Genomic DNA, 21,614 nt, shown 5'->3' with positions numbered 1-21,614 from the left:
CTTTTTTTGCTCAGTTTCTGGCTCCCTCTTTCAAAAGAATGAAACCTTCATAATAAGCCATAAAAAAAGACCCTCAGAGGCAAAAACTACCTTTTGCTTTGGCCAAGTTTAACAACTGTCAGGTTTTCTGCAGAGCCAACAAAAGATAAAATTCCCGTTTTGCTTCAGGGACAAAGGAGTTTGTCTCTTTTTGCACACCTGTTTTATGTGACATGCAGTGCAATGGTGTATGCCGCAGAATGACCGTTTAGAAAAACTGTATTCGGGTGACAGTTGAAAGTCAGACAATGTCATCACAACTAATAAAAGAATTTATTGTAAACTTATGTATATTACACAATTTTACATTATAATACAGAATGTGGAGGATTTAAACACTCAACATTTCAAATATGGACAATGTTTGTAAGGAGATCTTTGACTGACATTAAGACTTTTTAAAAAGCCACAGAGCATATAGGGGAATATTTAGAAATATTCCAATTTCTTTCACACTTCACTTGGTTTACCAATTTTTACAGCCTCCCCCTTGTTCTGTGACATAACTTTCTTCCCTTCAATTCTGATGGAACAGATTATCTTCTCATGAAGAAATGTCTCCCACCACTCTTGAAAATTCAAAGACCTTCTTGCAAAAATGTCCTACATTTGGACTACTAAACAAATATTATTGGTAGCTGCTTTTGGTTTCAACGGATAGCTTGTTCTTAGCAAATTTCATGTTGGATTATTCTCCTAGGGGTAACTATATTAACCTGGTTTGCTTAGAAATGAATCAAGAGACTCAATCATTGATTGTAGCTCCTTCAAACTACTACAGAATAGATGCCTTGGTTTAGGGGACTTTTTAGAACTCAAATGCTGAACACTTCATTCTCTAGTGTTACAGAAAATCATGTGGTTCAAGCAGTTGGGGCAAGATTTTGGATGGCAGGTGCCCAAAGATGGGCTCCTACATCCATAGGAGCTGCTGGGTGCTCAGCAGTTTTGAAAACCAGTCAACCAATGAATAATTTAGTACTAAGGGACGGAAGTGCACGTGTCGCTCCAGAATACCAATGCACTGGCTGCCCAAAAGGGCAACTAACTGCCACATAGGGAAGAAGGTTTAAGCAGCCTGGGATGGGACTACAGAGCCTAACTTACAAATTGTGTGCAGGTGTATCTAAAAGGTGTAGGAGGCTTGACTTCCCTACAGCCTGCAAATAAAACATCAAGGATAAGAGGCTGCCAGGCCCCAACAGGGAAGCTAAGATAGGGCCTGATGTTCCTAAATTAAACTGATTCCCCTCCACTCTCAGTGCTGGCCCAGTCACTGTTCTCTAGCAAGAGTCCCCACAGCAAGAGTACTTCAGACTATTGTAGAGCAAGGGCCAGATTGTGCAGCTGTTCCTCAAGCCAGCGAGTGCTCTCTCATGCAAGTGATCTTGCTGGGTGCTCACCAGCACAAGTAAGAATTCCACAGTTGGGCCCCAGAGTGTTTAAAACATCCACTCCAATGCCATCAAAGCTCTTCATCTCAGAGCCCAACTCAAATTCCCTCTCATCAGTCCCATTTTCAATGTTAAGGGCAAGCTGAGTAGCACTGTACTTCAGTCCTGTTGATTTCAATGGGGCTATCTGCAGATGAAGGCTCTCTTTGCGGTGGGCATCAATGGCCGATTCTGGCCTGAGGAGGATAGTGTCAAGGGTCTATAGTTTAAAAACTAATTTAATTTTATTCTGGTTTGTAACTGGTTCCTTGAAAGCCTGAAACGACCTTTCTTCAGCTGAATCACTCTCCCTGGAGCATGCACATAGTTGTGTTTAACTACAGAGCTCCTGGCATCAAGTTTATTAATTTTCTAGTGAAGAAAGCACGCAAGAATTAGTTTTGAAATACACCCTGTTCCCCAACAAAATAAGCTTATTTAGCACTTCTAAAATGCTTTACACTTTGAAATTGCAGTACAAATATTAATTAGGCCTCAGAACACCCCTATGAGATAGGTATCCTTATTCCTAATTTTGCATATGGGGAAACTGAGGCACTGAGCAGTGACGCAACTTCCTCCAGCCAAGCAGCAAATCAAGTGACCCAGATGGGACCAGAACTCAGGAGTCCCCAGCTCTCAGGCCCTCATTCAACCTATTACGTGGTACTGCCTCAAAAGACAAGGACTTTGAAAGCCTGGTAAAGTAATAGTCAAATTTTGGGCCCCCCAACATTGACAGCATGTTTACAATATTGCCAAATACATATCAGGAAGATTTTTATATTGCCGGTTAGACCTTCTTACGTCAATTAGCATTAGCAAGGCTGCAGTGTGCCCTTCAGATGTGGCATTCACAAGAAGGAGAACATGGCAATATCTAAGGCAGGTGAGTGGTGGGACCGGAAGTAAAGGTTCTACCCACAGCCATGGTATCAGATGCTGCCATGTCCAAAGTATCTGTGTTTTCCCCAATCCTACTGGGCATCTTTCTGCTACACAGAGTTTAAACCAAAGCTTTGTTGCTGTCAGTTCCTCACAATCTGTGAGGATCATCGACTACTGTTTTCCAAAGATTTAAACAAGTATTACAGAGCTAGTGGCTTGCTCTCCAGCTCAGTAATCGGGATTCTTCCAGCAGCCAAGGTCAATACTTTCTAGGCAAGCAAAGGATCTCGCCAATTAACGCCCAGAAATCTTGACACAATCCTCTGTGAAATGAGCCACGCATCCACGTCACTTTAGTTTTCCCCTCACATAGGTCACATGCTCAGTCTCTTTAAATTTGACGTTATTCACTCATCTTGGCCATGCCCCCAACCTACCATCACTGGGATGTCTGAGGTGCTCACTCAGTCCCTCCTAAAGGAAGGAAATATTTGTTACCATACAGTTAGCTGTATGGTTGGACCTGCTGGGTAACAGGAGTCATGTTCGTGGTGTTCAACTCTATCTGCACAAGTCGCTCACCACAAGCATCAGCCTCCAAACAAACCAACTTCCAAAGCTACCTATTGCTTTGCATGTATTCGCAACACTTTGGGCAAATGGTCTCCAATGGCCCCCCAGCTCACAGCAAAACCTGTACTGGTCTGTGGATTGCCTCAAAGGGAGCTGAAGTGCTAAAGAATCATTTCCATCTTAAAAATGCATCACCTCAGCAAGCTATCCAGTCATCAGTTGGAGAAGGCCTATTTTGCTGCCAAGTCTTTTTCAGCTAGCAACTGAATGCAAACTGACAAAGTTCACTCATCCATTTACTGAGTAAACAACACTGCAATCTAACAACTTGATTTGGAACAGAGCATCATTTTGTTGCATTAAGGTGCATCTTTAATTGGAGGTAACAATCTAGTAGCCCAACATTATAAAATGTATATAATAGCGTCCTACAGAGACAGTGGACTTGTCATTAAATACTTTACTCTTCAATCCATTGTTACTACAGCATCTTCAGGTTATTTCACTGTTCCTCATTTAATATCCTCATATGTTTGTTTGTGAGGAAATCAAGAAAGGGAATATTGCAGATGGCTTGGTGAATATTCATCACTGTGATCTCTCTTGGAATCCTGCAGAGAACAAATCAAAGAAACTATTACAGTATGCAAAAAGCCAACTCTCTCTGAAGTGCCAGGCCAATAAATTTACTAATGGGGGGAAAAGCCAAAAAATGATAATAGTGTTACAGTTACAGAGACAAGGTATTAAAATGCCCTAGCACAAAATGGATTCTATCAGAAAATTTGGAGGAATACTCCTTGAGTATAAGCATGTGAAAATTAAAGGGAAGTGCTGAAGTATCAGTTTTGTGGAACTGGGAGTATTTTAATTAAGCCATTTGCTTGCACATATTAAACACTAAGGTTCCCCCCCCCCATTTCAAGTTCTGCTAGAACACCATGAAGGCAGTGTGAAGAAGTCTCTAAATCAACTAAACAAAAGGAGAATAGTGTTTGGATCAGGAGTTACTGTAAGAACTACTTGATTCCCATGCTACTAAGTAGGCTACTGGGGTCTTGTCAGGCCACTGGCAGAGCATTTGTAGGTCAACTTGTTTTGATCAGCGTGGAGAATATTCCACATCCATCCCAGAACCATGAAGACAGCCGCCTCCCCCTTAATTTTCACCTGTAAGTCCTTGCGTTACAGCAATCCTTCCAAACGGGATCTAGAGAGGACTTAGGAGTCAGTCACTGCTGCCCCTCACTTGGCTCAAGGGCAAAAAGCAGCACTTTGCTCATTCTCCCTCCCCGACTGACTGAGGATGAATTTGCTGCTTCTACAGAAAACTCGAACCCCTTCCAGCCCAGGAACCATGAGAATGGAATGCCAACAGTTGTAAAACTGAAGTGCTTCTGGTGAAAATACTGGGCCAACACTTAGAGTCTAAGCTGATCACTTTAAAGTTAGTTTTCAGGCGACTAATAACACTGGTCTACAATTTTTGAGAAGTCGTCTGCTTCAGAGATAAAATGTACTATTTATTATGTATTTTGATGTGCTGAATTCAAATATGACAATTAACACAATTGATTGGCTACTGTTTCTAAGATATTTAAGTTTTTACATTTTATGTCTATGTATATTGTGTAGATAGTAGAGTTTTAATCATAAATTGTAAAGCTAGGTCTTTTCATGTGTTTATGGTTGCTTTACAGGATAATATTTCACCTGTCCTGTTTATGTAACACTTTAAAAATCAGCAAAAGGGTTATATAAATCAAATTTATTATGAAACAAAAGGCAAAAAACTATTCTGTACATAGCTTAGTCCTATTCAGTGTCTACTCGGCGCTTCTTGGCTTGTCTCTTGTATTCATTAAATGGAGCATCTCTTGTCACAGTCCAGCAATAGTCTGCAAGCATTGATGGGCTCCATTTGCCCTGATAGCGTTTCTCCATTGTTGCAATCTCCTGGTGAAATCGCTCGCCGTGCTCGTCACTCACTGCTCCGCAGTTTGGTGGAAAAAAAATCTAGATGAGAGTGCAAAAAAATGTATCTTTAGTGACATGTTGCAACCAAGGCTTTTGTATGCCTTGAGAAGGTTTTCCACCAACAACCTGTAGTTGTCTGCCTTGTTATTTCCGAAAAAATTTATTGCCACTAACTGGAAGGCTTTCCATGCCGTCTTTTCCTTGCCACGCAGTGCATGGTCAAATGCATCATCTCGAAGAAGTTCACGAATCTGAGGACCAACAAAGACACCTTCCTTTATCTTAGCTTCACTTAACCTTGGAAATTTTCCAGGGAGGTACTTGAAAGCTGCTTGAGTTTTGTCAATGGCCTTGACAAAGTTCTTCATCAGACCCAGCTTGATGTGTAAGGGTGGTAACAAAATCTTCCTTGATTCAACAAGTGGTGGATGCTGAACACTTTTCCTCCCAGGCTCCAATGACTGTCGGAGTGGCCAATCTTTCTTGATGTAGTGGGAATCTCTTGCACGATTATCCCATCCGCAGAGAAAACAGCAGTACTTTGTGTATCCAGTCTGCAGACCAAGCAAGAGAGCAACAACCTTCAAATCGCCAAAGCTGCCACTGATGTTGGTCATAGTTTATGCACCTCAAAAATTGTTTCATGTTGTCATAGGTTTCCTTCATATGGACTGCATGACCAACTGGAATTGATGGCAAAACATTGCCATTATGCAGTAAAACAGCTTTAAGACTCGTCTTCGATGAATCAATGAACAGTCTCCACTCATCTGGATTGTGAACGATGTTGAGGGCTGCCATCACACCATCGATGTTGTTTGCAGGCTACAAGATCACCTTCCATGAAGAATGGGACAAGATCCTTTTGATGGTCACGGAACATGGAAACCCTAACATCACCTGCCAGGAGATTCCACTGCTGTAGTCTGGAGCCCAACAGCTCTGCCTTACTCTTGGGTAGTTCCAAATCCCTGACTAGGTCATTCAGTTCACCTTGTGTTATGAGGTGTGGTTCAGAGAAGGAGGATGGGAGAAAATGTGGGTCCTGTGACGTTGATGGTTCAGGACCAGAAGTTTCATCCTCTTCCTCGTCTGACTCAAGTGAGAATGATTCTCGTGCATCAGGAACCGCCAGTCCTTCTCCGTGGGGTATTGGGCGTATAGCTGATGGAATGTTTGGATAATGCACAGTCCACTTTTTCTTCTTTGACACACCTTTCCCAACTGGAGGCACCATGCAGAAGTAACAATTGCTGGTATGATCTGTTGGCTCTCTCCAAATCATTGGCACTGCAAAAGACATAGATTTCCTTTTCCTGTTCAACCACTGGCAAAGATTTGGTGCACAAGTGTTGCAGCATATGTGTGGGGCCCACCTCTTGTCCTGATCTCCAATTTTGCAGCCAAAATAAAGGTGATAGGCTCTCTTAACCATAGTGGTTATACTGCGGTTTTGTGATGCAAAAGTCACTTCACCACAAACATAGCAGAAGTTATCTGCACTGTTCACACAAGTACGAGGCATCTCTGCTCACTTTGGCTAAACAGAAATGTGTCCCTTTGCAAAAATCAAACACTGACAAATAAGAGAGCACGACACTATGATTTCTAGAGCTGATATAGGGCAATTTGTTCAGCAGAGTGATGTAAGCTTCGTTATGATTGCATCATCCATGACTTCTAGGAATAACATGATGTAATTCATATCATGTATGACGCAATACCAGCTTCAGATTGCATCATTCATTGTTTTGCCTAAAAAGCAAGTACTGTCCAAACCCAGTCATAGATTTATTAATAGATCCAGTCAAAGATGTATTTTAGTCATTTCTGGTTTAAATTGAGATCCCTTCCCTTTATAACTCACTTATCCTCCGCAATTCCCAAGTCAAGGGTCGTATATACTGACCCAATTGCAGATCTTGAAAACTAGAGCCAATCAACAATTTTAAGCATCATTTTCATTCTCAATGACCCAGAATTAGTAAAGTTTGACTACATTTATTTCAGAAGCATTCTGGCTGTAGAGCAGTGTAACTTTACATCATCATATGTACTGGTTAGCTTTAAAGGAAGACAGCCTTCAATGGAAGTGGTACCCGTTACAGAAACCAGCAATGGAGTGAAGAGTTTTGTTCAGTAATTCTTGTAGTGATAAACTGTTTATAATTTTATTTTATTAACAAAAGGTAATGGACATCCTGCAAAACCAAAAGTGTGCATGCTATAAGACAAAGGAAAGCACAGGTCCTCTATGTAGCGGGGAAGGAGAGCTAATAATTGAGGACATCAAGAAGGATGAGGTATTTAATGCCTATTTTGCTTCAGTCTAAAAAGGTTAACGGTGACCTGTTACTCAACACAATTAATATTAACAACAAAGGAGAAGGAACACAAGTCAAAATAGGGAAAGAATAAAGGTTAAAGAATATTTAGATAAGTTAGATGTAGTCAAGTCGCCAGGGCCTGAAGAAATTCATCCAGGGTACTTAAGGAACGAGCTGAAGCAATCTCGGAACAGTTAGCAATGATCTCGGAGAACTCACAGAGGATGGGTGAGGTCCCAGAGGACTGGAGAAGGGCAAATATTGCACCCTTTTTTAAAGATAGATAGTAAGAAGATCTGGGGAATTATAGACCAGTCAGCCTATCTTCAATACCTGGAAAAATACTTGGACAAATTATTAAACAATTTGTAAGCACCTAGAATATAACAGGGTTTTAAGGAATAGCCAGCATGGATTTGTCAGAACAAGTCATACCAAACCAACCTAATTTCCTTCTTTGAAAGAATTACTGGCCTAGTGGATGGGGGAAGTGGTAGATGTAATATATCTTGATTTTAGTAAGGCTTCTGTCACAGTCTGACATGACATTCTCATAAGCAAACTGGGGAAATGTGGTCAAGATGAAATGACTGTAAAGCGGGTGCACGACCGGTTGGAAGACTGTAGTTATCAATGGTTCGCTGTCAAATTGGGAGGGCGTATCTAGTGAGGTCCCTCAGGGATCTGCATGGGTCTGGCATTATTTAATATTTTCATTAATGATTGGATAATGGAGTGGAGAATATGCTTATATAGTCTGTGGGTGACGCCAAGCTGGGAGGGGTTGCAAGCACTTTGGAGGATGGGATTAGAATTCAAAACCACTTGGACAAATTGTAGAATTGGTCTGAAATCAACTAGATGAAATTCAATGAAGGCAAATACAAAGTACTACACCTAGGATGGAAAATACCAAATGGACAGCTGCAAAATGGGGAATAACTGGCGAGACACCAGTACTGCTGAAAACGATCTGGAAGTTATAGTAGATCACAAATTGAATACGAGTCAACAGTGCGATGCAGTTGGAAAAAAAGCGAGTATCATTCTGGGGTATGTTAACAGGAGTGTAATATACAAGACATGGGAGGTAACTGTCCCTCTCTATTTGGCACTGATGAGGCCTCAGCTAGAATATGTCCAATTCTGGGCGCCACACTTCAGGAAAGATGTGGACTAATTGGAAAGAGTCTAGAGGAGAGCAACAAAAATGATAAAAGGTTTAGAAAATCTGACCTGTGAGAAAATTAAAACAAACAACAACAAAAACTGGTCATGTTTAGTCTTGCAAAAAGAAGACTAGGGGTGGCGGGGTTGGGAGGGGGGAAGAAACCTGGTAGCCTTAAAATATGTTAAGGGCTGTTATACAGAGGATAGTGATCAAATGTTCTCCATGTCCACTGAAGGTTGGACAAGAAGTAATGGGCTTAATCTCCAGCAAGGAAATTTAAGTTAGTTATTAGGAACAACTTCCTAACTGTAAGGGTAGTTAAGCTCTGGAATAGGCTTCCAAGGGAGGTTGTGGAATCCCCATCATTGGAGATCATTAAGAACAAGTTGGACAAACACCTGTCAGGGATGGTCTAGGCTTACATGGTCCTGCCTCAGCACAAGGGGCTGGACTCGACTTCTCAAGATCCCTTCCATCCTACATTTCTGTGATTTTATACACTGAGGGTTCATTGCTCACACAGTTTGAACCTTGTGAAGTTTTAGCAATTTCTTAAAGCAGGTAAAACTTTTGTGCAAATGACATAAATGATAAAAGGGAGGTCAGTCATTGTACCTGTTGTGAGGAGCTGTCTGGTACCCAACAGCCAGTGCTTGCCTTAGGATATCATTCACAAGTTGTTCAGTGGCCTAAGACAAAGGCAGTGTTAGGGGATGACATGTGAAAAGACTAAGCATTGGATTTTATTTTTATCTGACTTCAATTTCATAAATAAGCAGCAGCTCAGTCAAAAGTTTGGTTTTTATTTTTTTTTAAACTCCAGAATCAGTTAGATTTTATAAAATTGATCAGCGAATAGATTATAAACTCTACCAACAACCTGAAAAAGATTCTGTTGTCCTACGACCAGCAAAGCCCTGCTAAAAGTAATTTGTATGAGCCCTAAATATACCACTAGGACTCCCCAGTTTCAAGTTGTTAAAGGGCATTGGTGATCAATAGTATATTCTTTGCTTTATCCAAAGTTGCAAATGGACAGATACTGGTATCACACTCTTGTATGAAGAACTAACACTCATTTCAGGTATCCAGCAGCCTAACATTCAGATGGCCTAACATCGCAGCCAAAAAAGGGACAGCAATACTTGAGGGAAAAATATTTAGCCCTTTTTACACACTAATTAATCCTCAACATCTCTACAGGGTGGGCAGGTAGGTATCTTTTTTTTACAGGTTGGGAAACACAAAGTGACATGTTCAAGGTTACAGAGCGATTCAGTGTCAGAATAAATAGAGGATTAGAGCTTAGGTGTTTCTAGATCATAGTACTGTCTCCAGCCCAGCAGACCATAGTTAGTAGGTTTTAAACACACACAACACTTGATTCTGTGCAAGTCTTTTGAACTGATCATTATTCTGTATTACTGGGTCTAATACAATTACAGAAATGTAATCGCTGTCAGATAATAGCTTACCTTTAAAACCATATCTTCTATTACTGATGCATAAACGTTCTTGTGCAGCTCAACAGGCTGAAAAGAAATCCCTATCTATAAAATATGAGAGAGAGAGAGAATGAATTTTTAATCTGACCGATTACTACATCAAATAAAATAACCAACAACAGATAATGCGTTGTTATGGATGAGGTGACAATGAACAATGTGCTTCAGGAATAACCAGTTACAATGAAAAAACAAGCACTGTAAAGTTTTAGTACAATATAATTTCAGGGCTTAGATTTGAAAGAATATCCAGGGCAGGTGAAATCCGATCATACAAATGGCTGTGAGGACATACCTAAAACACAGAAAAAGTTAAATCAATTTTGATTTGGGGGCACTTTGGGGAGCAAAAGCCCCCCTGCCATTTGTTAAATTTGTACCTATGTTTACTTGACTAGTTTCATGTTCTGCCCCCTCCTGGTTGTGAAGACTGAATCTGTATTAAATAGTTTTGTTTCAGCCTCTACCATCCTGCCTTTTGTGCTGGCCATGACTTGCATGTGGTATGCATATGGAGTTCTGCTCAGATACTGGCAAGAAGGAAAAGTTTTACACTCTTCCCCCTCTGGTGGATAGGACTGGAAGGAGAAAAGCTCTCTCTTCTCCCCCACTGCTACACAGAGGATCTCCCCTTTCTCCCCAATATGCTACTATGAAGAAATACATTGCTTGCTCTTCATCAACTAAGCACCACAGGATCCATCTGGACAAAATACACTATTATAAATAGAAGGTAATTACTAGCTCAGTATCAGTTCATTAGTTTTGTGAATCATGTTTCACTACCTTCTGTGCCATGTCCCTCACAAACTCTGATGCAGGCAGGGAAGCCAAGTAGAATTTCATCTCCTCTTGTTTCTCTTCCTGTTCCTTTTTAATGTTTATTTTCAGTGGCTCAGTAAAGCTGAGGATATCCACTTCCTCATCATTCTCTGGTTCTTGTTTCAGAAACTGCTGCAGCTCCTCTAGTTTTCGGCAGAGTTCTTCACCACTGGTGTAAGAAGATGGGCATTCTAAAAGAGAAGCGTTCAGTCTTACTTAAGACATGAAGCGAAGAGCACTTAAAAATGGATACATTTTTACGCCCAAGGTCTAGTGAGAAATTCAGGTAATTAAAGGGCACACATTGGTACTCAACGCTTAAGAACACAAGGCTGAAGAAAGAACAAATATTACCCAAGATCTTTCTCTTTAATGACATCAAGTGCAAGTTTACAGTACAAAGTGTTTTCACTCACCAGTTCCTGCTAATCATGCCACTTAAAGAAGCTGCACTTTAAATATTACCCGACTAATGTGGATTTACTAGAAGTCTTCCAGCAGTTCTTTTGTAGAAAAGTCTGATAAACTAGTGGATACTCCCCTCACCGCTTTGAGAAATGGAAATGCCACACAGCTCTGAATACTAATCATGTTGCTAAATGTAATGATCTAATTAAATAAAGGTAAACAGAGGGGCAGATTCTCAATTGGTGTAAATGTGCATAGCTCTATTTTCTCTGTATGAGAATCTAGCCACAGCCCTGCCAAAGAGGACAGTCATTTTTGCACCCTCTCGTTATCATTCCTCTGAACTATCCAGTCCCCTTCCTACATGTATTATTCCCCCTCACAGCCAGTCATTAGTAACTGAAAAGGTTGCATGAATTTTTGACCTTTCCTTTTCTGTTCATCAGACGCTTTCCAGCCCTACTCGACATTGCTCACAGTTCACTATTGGTTTGATTTTTGTCTGGAGAGATTGGAAGTCACGCACTGTTCCACAGCTGCCTCTCTCTCTTTGGTAAAATCCATATCTTCATTCCATTCTTTAATCCCACTGCCCTTCTACCTCTTAAAAGCCTGACACTTCCAATAAACCCTCAGAAGCATCACAAACTTGTCATTTTGTTAACTGCAGAATATACACATGTTCTGAAAGCAATTGGATGTCCAAACTGAACTCAATTCATAACTACATGTGGAACTGACCAAAAAAAGCCCCATCATAGGATTGTGGTAAGAAAAACCCTATTTTCCAGCTCAAGCACAACACGTTTCTTTCCATGAGCACAAATTTTACAAAACATCAAGTTGTAGATGCCAAAGCTGGCTCAACTGTGACCTGCTTCAGAGTGAGGAACAGAACAGTACAACCTTGCTCTTTTATTAGCTCCTTGAACGTTACTGATGAATAAGGCTATGTTTTAGTCACAGGTATTTTCAGTAAAAGTCACGGACAGGTCATGAGCAGTAAACAAAAATTCACGGCCCGTGACCTGTCCATGGCCTGTACTATATACTCCTAACTAAAACTTGGGCTGGGGGGCCGCAGGTACTTTGGCAGGGGCAGCGCGGGTGCTGGGGTTGGTGGCCCAGGACCCTCACTGGTGCTGGGGGGGGGGGAGGGTTGGCAGACTCCCTACCCAGCTCTGCATGTCCAGCAGCTCCTAGGGAGAGGGAAGGCTCGGGGGCGCCGCGCACTGCCCCTGCAGCTCACATTGGCAGGAACTGAAGCCAATGGGAACTGCAGCCAATGGGAACTGCGGGGGTGGTGCCTGTGGGTGGGACAGCGTGCAGTGCCCCCTGGCCCCTCTGCCTAAGAGCTGCAGGGACATGCTGACTGCTTCCAGGGAGCCCCTTCCTCCCTGAGGTAGATGCCACCCCATACCCCAACCCGCTACCTCAGCCCTGAGCCCCCTCCTAGACCCAAACTGCCCCAGCAGTGGCTGGCCCCAGGGCTGCCTGATCAGCTCAAGCAGCTCTGAAGCCAGCCGCACCGGTCGCTGCAGAAGTCACAGAGGTCACGGAATCCGTGATCTCTGTGACAGACACGCAGCCTTACTGATGAGTGAAGACAGGAGTCACAGTGCAAGCATTTAAGTGACCACGATGGGCAGTGGTGGTTAAATTCTGTGATGGCCATGAAGAGATGTTCTGTAGTAAATGATGAATACTGTATGCTGACCTGGTTATTGGGATGTTTACTGTACGAGTATGTTGGTTTACCTGAACAGCAGGCTGTAAGGAAAAACAAGCAGGATGGGAAGAAGACTTGCTCAAGATACACCCTCTTCCCGCCCCGGCAAAGGCTTGAGGATTGTTTGTTACAGGAACAATGACAGAGCCAGTCTCCAAGGCAGGCATAGTCAATTATTTTTTGTCAAGATCCAGATTCCTTAGTCAAGGTATTGGGTCCAGACTCTACAGAAATACTTTTCACACCACAATAATAATAAAAGTAAGAGCAAGGAAATAAAAAGATTTTGCGGTGCATTCAAAAGCATCTGTCGGTCCAGATTTGGCCCGCGGTTCGCCAATTGACTACCCCTATTCTGAGGAGGCTGTCTCGACCCCTGCTGATCCTACCAAACTGGTTTTGATAAGCACGACCTAAGCCTGGGAGCTGACAAGCTGGATTAAAAGGGACTCACTCAAGAGAAGAGGCAGCTGCTGGGGAGTCGTTCCGGGGATCAGACTGACACGCAGGCTCTGTGGGAGTGTCTGAAGAAGTTAGGACTACCCAAGCTACCATCAGGGGATGGTAAGCTGTGAGGTAAGATAGACACATGTGGACTCTGAACACCCGCTCTCTAATGCTTTGTCCTACTGTTAAAATAAACAATATGCTGGTTTTGAGCAGGCTGTTTTGGTCACTGTATACCACTAGTCACAGACTCCCAAAGGGAAGAACCATGGTGTCTGATCCCAGTTGGACCTGCCAGACAAGCACAGCTGATGCACAGGGCCTGTACCCCAGGGCCCGGGACTGAGAGTGGGAGAACTGCAGAATTCCATGCTAGAGAGGTAAAGGCCTGAGGCCTGACACTGCAGGGGCTGTGCTCAGAGTCCATGAAAAGGACAGATGTGCACTTACTCCTGTGACCATGACAGCTGATATTTTATCTTCACAAGTGGCATTTGTGGTGTAAAATCCAAGCAAAGTCCCACTATGGAGCTGTCCTGTGGTTATGGACAGCCTGGTGGCAGAAAGGTGGAAGGCTCATTTCTGTGTAGGTGTAAGCAGTGCCTCTCCCTGAGGCCTCTCCTGAGTTAGGCCAGTTTCATACTCTCACCCTTGGTTTATTTTCCAGCAGCAGAACAGCCTCCCATGCTCTGAACAAATCTCCTTTCAAAGACACAGAGTCTAATTAGGCAAATTGAAACCCTCCATGGAGTTTCTTTAAACCAAGAGAGCTGGCTCTGATATGCGGCACTTGCAGTCTACTGAGGGAGAAGAGTATAAAGATTTATTAACACTCAATTTCACTATTTGTCTTGCCACCATTGGCTGCGTCCTTGCTCTTAATGTCAAATAATTGACTATTGTTTCACTGATTTTTGGACAGCTTCTTCTTTCCTGGATCACTTTAACTGTGTCTCACTCACTCCATGTTGGAAAAGCATGCTCCATTCTGGAAGGCAGAACCAGTAAGGTCTAACGTCCTCAGACTACTGCCCCAGAATCATGCTGGCCAACAGGAAGTGATCGGAAAGCAAAGATCAATCTGAAGACCCTTCAGTCTCTACTCCCTTTATTCCACAAGCACATTACTTCTGTAACGTGCCTGATCATGCCGGAGGCCAGGGGTCTCAGCTGCACTTAGCCAGGCATACCCGATCCAGCACAATGCACTGCCAGGGGCACAACCCAGGATCAGTCTTTTCACAGATCAATAAAATCATTGTAAGATCAGAATGGGGAGGAATCCAGCTTTAGGAGAGGGATTATTTGAAAGTGATACAAAGGAGCAGCACGGGAAAGAGTGGTATGAAATTCAGAAAGGGAAAATTTTGCTCAGTTGTACAGAGAAGATTCCTGACCATGAAATGTGTTCAGTTGTGGAATACTATCCATGATGCAGCGATGGAAGCCCCAGCATTCCCCCACTTTGTCTTAGACTGTAAACTCCTTGGGGGCAGGGACTGTGCTGGTACAGGGTCTAGTCCAATGGAACCCTGACATTGGTTGGGGCCTCTCCATGCTATTGTAATGTCAACAATTAGGGCTGCACAAAGCATTGAAAACAAACAGTAAGGAACAATTTGGTTGGTAGGAGGAAGGGGCAGATGTATTATTAGGCCTTTCTGATCTCTAATTTCTGCAATTCCAACAGAGTAAAAATAGCTTCAAGAATGTACTGGAGAATAAAGGGGGAAGAGAGATGGGGGTTGTTTAACAGGCAATGTCTTGTGGGGGTAAAGGGCACTGGAGCTGGCCTCCCTTAAATGCTCACCTGGCTCGCTGTCTATTTGAGTCAGGACATCTTCTATTGAATCTTCCTCATTCCTTAGGGCTTCAGGGTCAGGCGGAGTGTAGCCATGGCATCGACACCAATGCACCACATGCTTGGTTTTCAGGGGGCTGATGTTGTGAAATCTGGGATGCTTCTCTATGATTTCTTGTAGGATTTTTCTCACAGTCATTGCTCGTTGCCACTGTGGGAAATCAAAGTGAGAGCTTTGTTTAGCTGAGGTGTTTTATGTTTGAGTTCTAGGAGACCAGAACACGGCCAAGTACAGTAATGTAGGGTCCAAAGAACATGGATACTGCAACTACACCAGGTACTTCCTCAGAAAGCAGCATGACCTGGAAGAATGAGCACGGATTGGTGGTCCTGATTCTGAGTCATTCTGTAGCCTTGAACAGGTAATTTAAACTCTGCTTCTGTTCGCACCATCTGTGTCAAACTGAAAGATCCCTACTTCACAGAGGATAAGTTAGGCACATAGTCAACATAATCACACTTTTGTCTGAACTTCAGCCTTCTATTGTTATAAGCAACACCTATGATCACAGTAACTGAAAGCCATTAGAGGGAAATATGTATCTACTGTTTTGCAGCTTGTTTAATTTTGTGCACCAGAACCGAACTGCATCTAGTCAGCCTCATTTCCTTCACATAGCAACAAGGGAAGAAAATTATGTAAACAATAGGAAAATGCAACTGCAACACCATAAAAATAGCTCCAAAACAATTATACAAAATATTTCTCCAAAATGAATTAAGAATCTAGTTCAATAACGGCTCTGCCTAAGGCCAGATCTCACTCAGTCCTTCCACAAAGACCGAACGCGACACAGAGCAATTACAATAGAAAGGCAAATGCGGGGATAGAGAATATAGTGAAAATATATTGGGGGAAATTAGAGACAATATTATGCCATCATTGTGTGGCATATGGAGACAATGTATAAGGAGGAGGCTATGCAAACACTGCATTATATTGTACAGCCCAGCAATTTAAAAATATTCCAAAAAGATTTTAAGTTGAAGCAACTGAAAATTGAACGTTAAGGTTATTTAAATTTAATTTATTCTGCAACAGTAAATTGGGGTACTACATGGAAAGAAGCCAGTGCATATTACTGTGAAACATGCCTCCATTTCCAATATATCAGAGTGTTTTTTGTCATAGCTAAGAACTTTGGAGTGGCTCCAGGTTTCACCATGCAGAAGTTTCCCCAGTTTTAATCACCAGTGCTTATCAAACATGTAAAGAGCGGATTACCTCAGCTGCCCTTCGTTTTCCAATATTCCAGCTGTAATACTGTTCCACCGAACTGGCACGGAAAGAACTGACATCTTCACCTAAAGAAGCACACAGCCAAAAAACTGGAGTTAAATTTTAATAACTATGAAATCTAATCTACTTTGCTGCTGGTAATTTCTGAAAACCCCAAATAGGTTTTCATTGGATACATTGTGCTTGGTGGGGAGAATGGGAAAAATGGGCTCTGTGTGTGCAGTCCCCACACCACAAAGAATTCTCTTCTCCTCAAAGAGTGGGTGCATTCCCTGTGCACAGATCATACATTCTTATTTGTACAATCACTCTCTCTCTTTGTCAAGGTATCACATGTCAGCCTAACCACCATGTTTTAAACTCCCAAAAGACAAAACATGACCGAAGAAGTTCAGTAGTGCTTTGCTATTGTCAGAAGTACCGGTAATTTCCTTCTGAAAACACTTATTTGGCTAACAATTAGAAATATAAACATGAAATAGAAAATTAAACAATAAAGCAAAGGACATCTCAAGAAGTTTTCACTGGCACAAATTTAGGAGGAGGGCATTAACTCCCAATCAGCAGATCCGTGAGTGTTATATAGGACTCCTACAATAAGAAGCACTGAAAGCTTTACAGCACAACCCACTACCTCCATTTTGCTCATGTTACTGATTTTATTCAGTCTGTCCTAACCAGCCTCCAGCAGCTTCTCCTCACTGAAGTACATTTGTTACTAGGGAAACATCAGTAGTAGTATGTTTCCCAACCACATATATGGGTGGTGTGTGGGTGTGCAATTAAAAAGGACCTTTTCCTGATCAATGACAGATGAAACGGACGGATGGTTGCCTAAAAGCTGCCATCATTGGTTAGATAAGTACCAATATTCTAGTGTGAACTACCCTCTCTCTCATATACAGGCAACACAACGAATGTTAGGGCTTGTCTATACTTACGGCTTGATCCGCAGTGCTGCGATCGATGCAGTGGTGTCAATTTAGTGGGGCAGGTGAAGACCCACTAAATTGATGACAGAGCGCTCTCCCATTGACTCCTGTGCTCCAACTCCCCGAGAAGCGTAAGGGAAGTCAGCAAGAGCATCTCCCATCGACACAACACGGTGTTGACGCTGCAGTAAGTCGACCTAAGTTATGTTGACTTCAGTCACGTAATTTACGTAACTGGAATAGCATAATTTAGGTCGACTTACAGCTGTAGTGTAGACTAGCCCTCAGTAACTGCCAACAGCAGCCGGTTTTGTTGGCAGGACTTGGCTGATTTAAATTCCTAAGTATTTTGCAACCAACAAAACCCGAAAGGAAACTTTCTGGGGCAGCGGTTTCACTTCATTCTGTTTTGTGTAATTTTTCCAGCTGCAAAGTGCCATGCACATCTTTGGTGCTATCAGAACAACAAACTGATTGTTTTCATACAGATCTTACTTTTCTCAGCAATTAATGGAACTTTCTTCACTATCGCTGTTAAAAGTTGCTGGACATTCTCCAAATGTTCTATGCTGCAAAGATAAAGATCACAGTGAAGAGTAATTACTTTTTAGAAGAGATAAATCAGATATACAGGATTCTAACATAGTTATCAATTTAAAAAAAGTCCCACTGAAATCAATGAATGGGGTCTCAATGTGGGCATAAAGTTCCACCCACCAGGATCAGGACTCAAAGAGGTCGTTATGTCTTTTTGGTTTGCATCCTGCCGGGATGGAATCTCAGGAACAGGCCTTGCAGTAATGCCTAAGCAATGTCTACTAACAATACAGGAGCTGCATGACACCACTGCTTCAAATATGTCTGATAGCAAGATGCTATTTCTTTAAGTTCTCACAGCAGGAATGTGCTAACAGTATTGCAAGATTTATACTTTATAAAACTCTTCGATGCTGCTGGTCTTCGTATCGCTCTCCTACACTGCTTTATTACAATGAGAGCCAAGGGAACATCAGGCACATGATAGCATATTTGATAAACACTAGGATGTGACAACTGATTGGCAGCAGAGCATTTACAAGTTTAGGTACAAACTTAACCAGTAAAATTAAAAAGACCTTTCCCTAGTATTTCCTTGAAGTTATTTAAGACCAACTGGTGAAATTCAAAGAGCATATAGGCATTCCTGTGGAAGTCTCCACCAGAGTAAGATTGTACTACGACATTTTAAAAAATGGTAACAGGGAAATGTAAGTTATTGACAGGATTGTGAGCAGAGGGGAGATCTCCTACATTCAGGGATTTCTACAGAAAGTTATTTTGCTGGTAAAGCTCTTGGTGAAGAACTTCCAAAAAGCACTCGTGATGGCATCACAAAGAAGTCCCCAGATTCTTCCACAATGTCAGAAGTGTAAATGCTGTTAAGACACAAGGAATCAGGTCCCAGGTCCCCAGGCCCACTCCCAAGTTAGAATGTGGAAAAATCTCTTGACAATTACAGCGATATGCGAGTAATAACATTCACAACCAGATAAACATACAGAGAGGTAACACACATGCACACAGTTTACGAAAGAAAAAAGTTGAGGGAGGATCAAATTATTCCTTCCCCAATTATTTTCAGCTGTATTCCAAGGACCATAGCCCGGCATTGATCAGAACACGCAATTGCAGTGGGAATTATGAGTGAATAGATGATATAAGATTCAAATTTTTAGCAAATCCCAAAAATGATTAAGCACCATTAAACAGCTTCATTTTCAGCTGTTCCAAGTACAAGCCCATTCACAAAATCAGTATTTTAATATTACATCCTGCAGATATGGATGTAACTGAAGTCTGAAAATGAATGTCAACCAACAGACTACCTAGATTATAGTAGGCTACAGAATGTATCAGTGGCGGTCAGATTTTAATCACTCGATTCCTCAGCCAGCATTCTGATACTGTTGTGTACTGTCCTATGACCTGCCCCAAAACTCAACTATACAGCTCTTTAGACAGGAAAGAACAATTACTTGATAACGTAATTTCCAAGTTCTGAGCTCTCTTCTGTTTTTACTGCTGCTTGACCATCTTGGGAGACCAGAGAGTTGCAGTTCTGTCCCGCTGAATCAGGCTCCATCTTAACTTCAGAGAAACACAGAACAAATTTTTAAAATGACAGAGTTGTTGATAGTCAGCTGGGCAAACTGATAAAACGCAGCAGAGTGCAGTAAAACTAGAGCTATGCATTTGATCAGACCGGCTTTATTTGGGAGAGGAGGGAGGTGGGAAAGAATGATTAAAACAGCCTGGAATACCCACATCCACATTCCAAAGACCGGTACTGAACAGGGAATAACGTCAACCTGTGTGTGTGGATGAGCTCTCCCCACACATCTGGCAATGCAACCCCACCTTGAGTGTGTATTCTACACTTTCAGCACAAGCCAACCCTGCCCTGTTGGCAATTCATCCTTCATTCAGGGGGGAGAGCCACTGAAATACAGCTTCACTCCATACCCAAAAACAATTAGTTGTCTTCTTGTAAGAAATATTCATGTCTGGAGCATCAGGTGATTGTGGGTTTTGTGGAAGATGATCCAATTTCAACTGAACTGCTTGCAAGTGTTCCTTGGCTTTCTGTCAATTGCAAGGCCTGGGATGGCACAGCCATTGACATTTAGTGCTGCTGCGAAGCACTGCCCAATGATTCCACCACTGAATTACCATTCTTAGGGCAGTGCTCATGCTTTGATTAACACACACTGCTATGAATAGTGTAGCATCGCATACATTTCCACAGTGGTGGGTTGGCACCATGCAAGTTTTACTACCTATGGGAACCTTTCAAAGTATCCTCTTCAGTTTTTTTTTATGCTCTTCTGTACATGTCTGTCCCATGGACTATGCTGTGGGCATAGTGTCTTTGTTCACTTTTCCAACCCCTAGATTCTACTCCTGTTACAACTTAATTGATGGACACAGTGGAAATCTGAATCAAACACAATGGGATCTATTAACGGGGCCAGAACACTTCCATACGGCAGCCATGTTCATTCATGCACAATCAGTTTCTTTGAGAGTCCTACTGACAAGTGACAAATTCATTTTTTTACCTTTAGTGACAGATGCTGTGGAGGGGATGGGTACAACCGTACTGGCTGCAGTTACTACAGTCGCAGCAGACACTTTGCTCGTAGACAGCGACTGTATCACTGAAGGACAACAGGAAAAAAATTAAAATGATTTGTTGCATACTTCTAGATACTCTTCCAAGCTAGTGCTTCACCCTTTTTTTAGATGGATAGTTTTATTAAACCTTGATAGCAAGTTATATTGTATGTGCAACATGAAAGTTTGGGAACAACTGAAACCCACTACACGCTTTCTTCATGAGTATTTGTAAACCTTGTATTGTTGTATGGCAAGAATGGCCGAGCTCTTTGCTATGTCAAACACCATCTAATGCCGCTGCATTTACCCTTGTTCACAGGCATCAGTATAGTCTGAACACCTCCAGGTGCTGTATTTACGCTGAGCTGTTTGATCTGGCTAGGTACCGTCAGCACAGCCTGCTGGGGACTAGACTGGTTTGAGTGGATCTTTAACAATCCTAAAAGAAGGGGGAAAGAGACACATTATACAATGCTTAGCTCCGTCTATCCCCTACTATTTCTCTCACTTTCTGCATGAAATAAGTTGGTATAAGCTAAGCTTTGCTATTCTCTTAGCAAGCCCATGCTCACACTGAATTGTCGAACAAGTTTTTTGTTGAGTTGGATGGCTAACACACTCAGACACATTATATAACTATACTGCAGAGGGCTTTGATATTTGTGAGGTAAGATTTATAAATAATACAGTAATCTTAAACAGAGACTGAGGTGTTGTGTTAATACTTAAAGAGTTTTAAAAGAACATGGCCAGATACTCAAAACAAAGGACTCTTGTCAGAATAAGACAAAAGTCTTGACTTGCATGTTTCCTGAATTTATCCTTAGGGATCTGATAAATGTAACCTGTAAATGAAGTAAACTAAATTCTACCTTTATAGCTCCTATTACAGTAGATCTGAGCACATCACAGTCTTCCTCAAAACATCCCTGTGCGCAGGGCCGTGCTATTATACAGATGGGGAACTAAGACACAGAGAGCCTACGTGACTTGCCCAGGGTCATGCAGGAAGTTTGTGGTGAATGGACCTGAACCTGGGTCTCCCCAAGCCCTTTAACAATAAATACTAACTGCCTTGAGAAGCAAAGCTAATAGGAACATATAGC

At 42.1% G+C, this 21,614-nt stretch overlaps 1 protein-coding gene across 1 annotated transcript in view; it reads right to left on the bottom strand.

Annotated features, from left to right (window-relative positions):
• Nucleotides 1-293: 293 nt before the first annotated feature.
• The window catches only part of YEATS2 (YEATS domain containing 2), a 75,574-nt gene continuing 54,253 nt past the window's right edge, over nt 294-21,614 (bottom strand). Inside the window, exons 19-28 of the mRNA XM_034780521.1 lie at nt 20,816-20,947; nt 20,451-20,549; nt 19,368-19,479; nt 17,848-17,921; nt 16,406-16,485; nt 15,130-15,331; nt 10,700-10,926; nt 9,884-9,958; nt 9,024-9,097; nt 294-3,544 (exon numbers count right to left, since the gene is read on the bottom strand). Coding sequence (XP_034636412.1) covers nt 3,436-3,544; nt 9,024-9,097; nt 9,884-9,958; nt 10,700-10,926; nt 15,130-15,331; nt 16,406-16,485; nt 17,848-17,921; nt 19,368-19,479; nt 20,451-20,549; nt 20,816-20,947 — 1,184 coding nt within the window. The 3' untranslated portion in view covers nt 294-3,435. The remainder of the gene's footprint in view (nt 3,545-9,023; nt 9,098-9,883; nt 9,959-10,699; nt 10,927-15,129; nt 15,332-16,405; nt 16,486-17,847; nt 17,922-19,367; nt 19,480-20,450; nt 20,550-20,815; nt 20,948-21,614) is intronic.

The sequence above is a fragment of the Trachemys scripta genome, chromosome 9 (genome assembly GCF_013100865.1).
Source record: "Trachemys scripta elegans isolate TJP31775 chromosome 9, CAS_Tse_1.0, whole genome shotgun sequence".
NCBI classification, from domain to species: Eukaryota; Metazoa; Chordata; order Testudines; family Emydidae; genus Trachemys; species Trachemys scripta.
Note: the sequence above shows the minus strand (reverse complement) of the source record. Positions and strands in the feature narration are given on the sequence as shown.